General features: G+C 49.9%; 2 protein-coding genes across 3 annotated transcripts; both read left to right on the top strand.

The window, feature by feature from the left end:
* Positions 1–99: 99 nt before the first annotated feature.
* Positions 100–5340, top strand: PPTG_03840 (the record flags this gene model as incomplete). Of its 2 annotated transcripts, XM_008897609.1 has the most annotated exons (3): positions 100–5040; positions 5099–5157; positions 5227–5340. In XM_008897609.1, 2 exons carry the CDS (start codon positions 100–102, stop codon positions 5111–5113), a joined length of 4956 nt encoding a protein of 1651 aa, XP_008895857.1. In that variant the 3' UTR covers positions 5114–5157; positions 5227–5340. The 2 variants fall into 2 exon arrangements, with proteins under 2 accessions (XP_008895857.1, XP_008895856.1); XM_008897608.1 differs by having other exon boundaries at positions 5099–5340.
* Positions 5341–6582: 1242 nt separating this feature from the next.
* PPTG_21531 (hypothetical protein) lies at positions 6583–6822 on the top strand (the record flags this gene model as incomplete). Its single annotated transcript, XM_008898330.1, has 1 exon — positions 6583–6822. The coding sequence occupies one exon, from the start codon at positions 6583–6585 to the stop codon at positions 6820–6822; it is 240 nt and encodes a 79-aa protein (XP_008896578.1).
* Positions 6823–8007: the final 1185 nt, after the last annotated feature.

Raw genomic sequence — 8007 nt, forward strand, 5'->3', positions numbered from 1 at the left:
CCTGCACCACCTGCTGAGTACTTTACTGAGGCTGCAAACGAGCCTGGACGAGTACAGTGTACCCGCTCGTTTGCTTATGACGATGATGAGGCTCGTCTGATGGTGCCTGCGGGAACACTCGGGACGATCGTGCAGTCTGGCGAAGAATTACAGATTGAATGGCAACTTTCAGACAGCGAGGAAGGCAAGAATGGGGCCTCCTTGTGGGATCTGCTTTTGGTGAGTGCAGACAGTTTTGTGGCCGGGCAGCAGGCTGGATCATTTGCTGATCTCCATCGTACGAACTCAGAAGATGTCAGTGTGCTGACGGCGTTTTTCGAACTCATCGTCCAGCTAGGACAACAGCACGATGGTGGCCAGTTCGTGCTGGGGGAGATGAAGCGTCGGTGGGGCGAGGCAAGGCTGCGTCGTTGGTGGACTGAGCACCGACTTCCTTCACCTGAAGTTTACGTATATCAATTGATAAGACAGCAGATTGCACTACCTACGCTTCTCTCTGCATCGAGAGAGAATTTGGTATCCTGGGGCATTCGAGACCGTCACGTACGCGAGCAGATTCTGGCGCAGATTGGTAGCGTGGGACGTCAGGAATTCGGAAGCGCCAGTATGGATGCTAGTACGATGAATGCGTTCGCTGTGGATGGAGGTATTCACTTACTGCGGCTCTTATTGGGAGTGCTGGATGGGTTTGTGCGTGGAGCTGTAGACGGTGGTGAGAGCAGTTGGTCAGCTGGTCATCTTCACCTGGTTGCCGCGTCTTTCATAGCTCTTCGAACGCTGTTGGCGACTGCTTCTGGAGTCGAGTTGTTGATGAATCGTTCGTTTGGTGGAGGACGAGAAGAGTGCGTCAACCTGATTGTAAAGAGCGCCAAGAAGCTGTTTGAATTGCAAGAACGGTTGATGGGAGAGTATTCAGTCGTGTTGGCGACGCAGGAAATCTTCATGAGTGTGGTGCGATGGTTCCTCGCTAAGGAGGCGCAAGCACTAGCTTCAACTGACGAGGATGCTACAGGATCACATGCGTTCGTTGCGACGGAAAGACTGTGGTTTGTTGGTGCGACGGAGTTTGCGATTGAAGTGTTGTCCACTCACGAGAGCTGGAAGTTTGTATCGATCAGCGAACGGATTGAGGTGACGGAACGCTGCTTCCGTCTGCTGTATGTGCTAGTGCTTCCGCGCAAGTACATCCACGAGCAGAATGAAATGGTACCAGCGTTTGAAACAGCGTTGCGCGAGACGCTGTCGACCGACATGTCGCTGCTTATGAAGCTGCTACGTTCTTCCACTGCTCTGCTGTCATCGATGGAAAGCCAACTGCCAGGAGATGATGAAGATTCAAACTCTGAGGCAGATGAGAGCGAAGCTGAGATGTTTGAGATCGACGTGGTTCAACTGGAGTCGCTTGTGACGACATGCTTGCGATTCGTGGCGTTGCTGCTCTCTAACGAGAAGAACAATGTGAATACTCAAGCTGCTCGAAAGATTTTACTGACGCCGATTGATGGCGGCTCTAAGACACGAAGGTCGCTGACAGTTGTCACGCTTTGCGGAGTGTACCTAGGTTATTCACTAGACGATGCGCCTGGCATTGCGTACTGGTCTTTGCAGATTCTTCAACATGCTGCTGTGGTGCTGGACTATCGTCTGGAGCGAGAGAGTCGTGAACTTACGTCCATGCACTCCCTCGTTGCGCTCTTCCATGGCTACCAAGATCCTACTCTTGTGCGTGGCACATTCGCCTCGCTGCTGCGGGTGGCACCACCACCAGTGCGGAAGGAGGTGATTGAATTGCTGACGTTGTGCTTGGAACATCAACCGGGTTTCTTAGCGCCCCTTCTCTTCGGTGGTGATAGCAAAGAAGGCAAGGATGACGAAGCAGAGAAGGCTGAGGGAGATCCCTTGCCTTTCGTATCGTTGCTGGAACGTTTCTTTGAGGCCTCCGAGAAGCTATTAGAGCAGACATCTGACCTCTTCTGCGCTCTACTGTCCTTCCTCGTGAAAGTGTGGGAAGGTGCCATCCACAATGGTCTCGGTGTACATCTAAAAATCATGGCAGCTCTACGTGCGCGCTCCACGTTCTGGCCGAATGTCACTCGAGCATTGAAGATCCACATGCCGTTGGAGTCGGTCGAGGAACGCGGATTGCTGGATATGGAGCTGGCTGCCGCTACTGCTCACGGCAGAGGAGTCGAGAGTCCGTCCAATTCGTCGGACTTGTACAGTGGTCGCTCAAGTGCTTACGGATATCTGGCTCGCGGTCTTATCCTCCAATTGGTGTCGTACGAGTGGCACAACCAAGCTTCCAAGCAAAGTGATCATCCGTTAGTGGATGTACTGGAGTCGTTCCGGAAAGAAGGACTGTATTCGCATTGGCTACGCACCTTCACACGCTTGGATTATTCGCCGGCACAATTGGAGCACTACGCGTCGTCTATCCGTCGTGCTTGCTCTCTACAATCGTCCACCATGAACCTCCTCAGTGACATACCAGTGGGCTGCATCTCACTTTACGTTGAAGGACTGATCTGCGACGCCAGTACACTAAAGTGGCAGCTTAGTGCAGGTGGAGATTTCAAGCTGCAGACTTCTCCAACAGATGTTCGAGCGTTGAAGCTGGCCCAGTGGAGCAACCTGCAAGCGGCTTATCTACATGCACAGCTCTTCGCTTTAGCTAAATGGAAAGTGTTCATGGAGTTATGCTGTCTACAGGCTGGAGCCCCGGAGACAGCACTGAGTACTGAGAAGGCGAATGAAACGACACCGAGACGACTCAAGCGGAAGGAGTCGATGATCTCGTCGCCTCCACGCAGCACCAGCAGCGCAGGGAGTACGTCGATGGTGCGGCTATCGACTGCTCCAAGCTCCGGTAATGTGTTATCTTCGCGCTTTTCAGGCGATCGCACGTCCTTCGGAATGGTCCAGGTGCTAGCAGATGTGATCAAGATTCGCGTGAGTCAGCACGAAAACCAGGACGAGACACTCGACTATTTCGTGCTGGTTCATCTGCATGATCTCATCAAGCTCTTGGTGTCGATGCTTCATCATCAATTGTGTCTCGTTGTTCGCAAGACTCGTGACCCGAAGTTATCGCAGACGCGGCATCGTCTGGAAGGCTCTAACGACTCGAACGTCAAGTTTGACGCCGCGACGACATATGAGTTACTGACTGTCATTGAGAAGACCGCGAGTGCAGTGCACGACTCGATGACGCAGATCGCGCGCGAACTGGACCTGGTGCGTCAAGGCTCCAATAGTAACTCGACGCTTGGCTCTAGAGAACTGACTTCACTGCCGCTACTTACTCGCCTGGTGACGGACTTTGAGAAGAAGGTGGAAGCAGTGACTGACGGACTGTATACGTCACTGTTCACTGCGGCGTTGCTGCTTGTGCGTCACTTAAGCAAGGTCAATGGCCACCCGAGTCTCCACGACGGAGACGCAGACATGGAGAGTATGTCGCTGCCCAAGCCTCTGCTGCAGGTGAAGCTGATTACACACTGTATGAACGTCATCAGTCTATGCGACGGCCGACCAACTCCTACGAAACCCACGCAAGCTCTGTTCCAGTTGAGCTGGTGCTTGTTCCAGGAGGTCCTCGACAGCTTCAGCAGCGTCGACTCTTCCAAGCCGAAGTTGCGGATGGCGACTGCAGTGCAACTTAATCCGTTCGTGAAGGAGCTGGAGCACGACCAACATGACATCGGCGCTCTGTTCCACTTGCTGGTGCAGCGCTTCCGTCCTTCCTCGTACAGCAAGGAAGTGGCTGCGAGACAAGAGGAAGCATGTCAAGTGTTACGTGGTCTCACTGCAGTCGTGTGGAATCCAGCGAACATTGAACTGTGCCAGCGTGTGATGCTGAAGAACAACAGCTCTCGCTTCCGACTGCTGTCATTGCTAGCGACGGAGTTGCTGCCACTGCTCCAGACTCAGATGGAACGCGAAGAAACCAGCAGCAAGTTACGCGGTTACGTGGCTTCGTTGTCTGACGACATGGAAGAGAGAAGCGTGGATCGGTCCGTAGCACACCGCATGTGGTGTCTTGTGCTAGACTTCGTGGCCGGTTTGCTGCGTATGTCTAGCAGTGTCGACGATGCTGATGTGTGGGAGTTTATGTCGCATGCTGAAGCGCTGCTACTAGCGGCAGTCCAGCCTTCAACCTGCCAGCGCTTGACACGCGCTGTAGTTACCGAACACCAGGCGGTTCTTCGACTACTCAGCGCTCTCAGTGGAACTTCGTCGAGACGGCAACGTTGGCGTCAAGCGTTCCCATCAAACGTCGTTGTGTTGATGGAGCAAAGTCGCCAACTACTGCGTCGTGCTTGTGTGTTACTGGGCAGTTCATCGGCTGAAATGACACGTTTACGCAAGGAGAAATCCCAGAAGCAAAAGGTGAAGTCGCCCACCAAAGCCATCGTGGGTTTTGGCGCGAGTCTGACGCCTAAGTCGCCACGTTCGCCTCGATCTCCGTCGGCGTTTACGTTTGCACATCAGACGCTGCTACATGACCAGTTGCAAGCTGTTCGAGAGACTGAGAAGCGGAAATTGACAGACTTCCATCGAGCAATGGAGGTGGAGCTAGTGGAGATTGTGCGGCTATCGAGTCTGTTGCTGGCCAAGTGGACGGCGTCCTTGACAGATCGAGATGCCATTCTGGTGGTGGATGGCGTGCGGTATGTGGACGAAGAGCAGCTTGTGCCGTTGCTAGCGTTTATTCCACCCAGTGAGGCGCGCTCCATGAAAAGTAACCCGGGGTTGGGCCACTTGAGTCTAGCGATGGACTTTATGCTCGATCAGCTGCTGGTGGATGAGGATACACAGCCGAAAGTAGCAGAGAAAACTAAGAAGGTGTTGGCGAACGCGATTGATTCGTGCGCCCTGCTGTTCTTGAAGACGTATCTGCTGCATACGGAGCAGTACGAGCTGGCCAAACGCGACCGTGACGAGCTCAAGAATTTTTTCCGGCAGTTTAATGCTCGAGTAGACGGAGATGAAGGAGGCAACGTTGGTGCTGACGTGCAGTTACTGGAACACATTGGCAAGGTATGTGACTTCTGCTGACTAGTGTTTATTTTGCTACTGACGGATGCGATGTGGACAGATTATTGCTGGATGAGATGTTGTAGCAAGGACCACGCGGGACAACCTAGAGCCGTACTGGTAAACTACTTGGTACTGTTTGAAGAACTATGGAGGTAATACACTGACATGGTTTGAGTTTAATCGCAGCACAGTTTGTACGAGATATCACCCATGTTTCGGGGAGATTACTTCTCTATTATATGGCCCCTCTGAGTCAGGAGTTAATTACTTTCGAAACAACGAGTGCTGTCAATACCGTCATTGTTGATCCACGGTCATTTGTGATTAACAACGTAATGCCCTTGAAAATTGGCTCCTATCCTGCATTCCGCAGGACTCAGTAGCGAAATCGGTGACGCTTTTCTGATTTCCTCCAGAAGATCTTCAGCCATTTCAAAAGCTCAATGTTGGAATCGATATTGTTGTATCTTGCCTGGTCTTGCGATTAACAGTGATCTTTCCTGGGTCAGTTGCATGTGGGTCATCTTCGCGTTCTTGTTGCTGTCTGTAATCTCGATGGCGTCAATTACAACAACCATAGCAAATGTAAATACACCCAGGATGTTGGCCAAACGCACGAAGCTTCGGTCGCTGCTCGTTGACAGTCACAACAAGAATCGCGAACTGAGCTACTCTAGACGTCCTGGATTTTTGCTGGATCAGCTGCTGATCGCTTAACTTAGCAACGTGGCCGTAACTGCAAGTCTGTACAATAATGCTTCACTCGTCGAAGCGATCAGTGATTGCTCTTGCCGTTCTACGCCTATTTTATGGGAGAGTGATCACTGAAGACGTGACGTTTACTTAGAACAAAAGATCAAGATTGTACTGAAACGTAATGCTGATACAGTTTTGCAAATAAACAGACACTTCTCCGTCATCACTGAAGGCGTGACGCTTAGAACAAGGGATCAAGATTCTACTGCAACGAAAAGCTGATACTGATATCTATCCCCAAGTAAAGTTTACTGGACCACTATAGCCGAGACTTGTCGATATGTTTACTGTAAACATATCGACAAGTCTCGGCTATAGTGGTCCATCGTTCAGCCCCCTCTTCTTTATTGTTCAAATCGCCACGAACTAGTCAGCATAAAAAAGGATGGTGCAACTACAGAAGCAAGAATGCTTTGCTGTTCGGTCTTCAGGTAGCATTGGTCTTTGTATCAGTAGTTCATTAAAGCACGCCCGTGGCCAGTAAGTCGAAACATGCGAATGAAAGAGACTGGTTTATATTAAGTCGTGACTAGTGACCAGTTACCCATTCTGAAAAAAAATGCCCTTGGCCCACATTGAATACCGGCACACATGTACAGTACTAGGAGTACAATATTTGATTAGTTCATGTGAACAAACAAAAACTGGATACAAAGAAAAGAAAGTGCTGTTGTTAACATTTGACAAGTGTTGTTGGTAAGCAACGCATCGGGTATAAATGTCACTTCGTGATTTCCGTCGTGAGAGTCAAAGTGCAACGGCTGAAGCCTAAACGGTCTATCCGTCATGCGTTTAACGATCGTGCTGGGTGTTTTGACAGTTGTTATCGCATTGATCCTTGCAACTGACGCCATCGAGACTGCCGACAACGACAAGAATAATGTGAGGACAAGCGATACTCAACTGAACGAGGAAAGAGCAGTTTCAGGAGGTCCACAACCAGGCGGCATTGACAGCGGCCCCACTCAGGCATGGACGAATTTCAAGAAATGGTTCAAAAAATGGTTTAAGAAAACGTTTTCCTAGATGAAAACTCCAGTGATTCCAAGAATATGAAGCTATTCAAAGGTTTTGCAGTGGGCGTTAATCGTTCTACCAGATCGAGTATTACGAGTTCAGTTATCCACCATGACCGTCGAACGAAGCGATATTCTGGAGGGAACTACAGGTTGCTTTGTACCGAAGCACTATCAGTAAAAAATCTCGTATCCCCTATGACATTTGGCAGGATTATCAACTCTTCTTGACTGGGAACCGAGTCGGTGGACCCGGTCCGTATCATATATAGCAGGATATTAGCGATGAGAGGGATCAATTATGATCTGTGGGAAGTAGCGCCCCGCACCATAGTACGACGACAATGGTAGTGCCGTTATATAACGGTCTTTCTTGAATAGTGGAGCCGTTCTAAACAGTGTTCCAAGCTTTCGAGTAATACGAATGCGCACACTGTTCTGTAAAGCAGCGGACGACACACGCAACATCACTACCGAGGATTATATTAAGATCAACTTAACTACGCCCTAACATCACGGCTGAAATAAGTCTGCAGGTCCAGCTGGGATTAATTCACGCCTGTGTGTTGTGTTTTACGCACAATTTCATGCAATACAACAATCCAGAATCCATGTATATTTGTCACATTCCCATGAATTTTAAGAGGTATCGAGCTGCAGAGGGAAAATCATACGTGATCGCATTGACTTACAAAAAAGTATAAAATTATGGGTTCTGTCTTTCTGAGTTTGAATGCACCTGGCCCGCATTGTCGTTGTTGCTGCTGTAGTTGTAGTTTTCAATACATTAACTGATCTGGATACGATCCCGCTTGCATACTTTTACACTACAGCGCTACGTTGCATTACGTACTAGGCAGTAAAACGACTGCATGTATTATCACAAAGCTACAGTAAGTCGATGGGTTAGGATCGATGCTGTAACGGGGTACAAACCCAGTGTACCCAAGTTACATGAAGAGTGACCAGTCACTCTTGTAATATCTGGTACATGGTATCAGGGGCTCTAGGAGCCAATCATTGCTGATTGTGGGCGAAGGACTTTGCATTTGAGCAGAACGCGTCTTTCGGCAGCGGTTGTAGTGGGCTAAGCGAAGTGATCAATTGTAGACCGAGGGCATGTTTATCGTACTTATCGCATGAGTGTCGTGTCATTCAACAAGCTGCTGCTACTACTGGGGAATGATATACAATC

The sequence above is a fragment of the Phytophthora parasitica genome (genome assembly GCF_000247585.1).
Source record: "Phytophthora parasitica INRA-310 unplaced genomic scaffold supercont2.6, whole genome shotgun sequence".
In the NCBI taxonomy this organism is placed as follows: domain Eukaryota; phylum Oomycota; class Peronosporomycetes; order Peronosporales; family Peronosporaceae; genus Phytophthora; species Phytophthora nicotianae.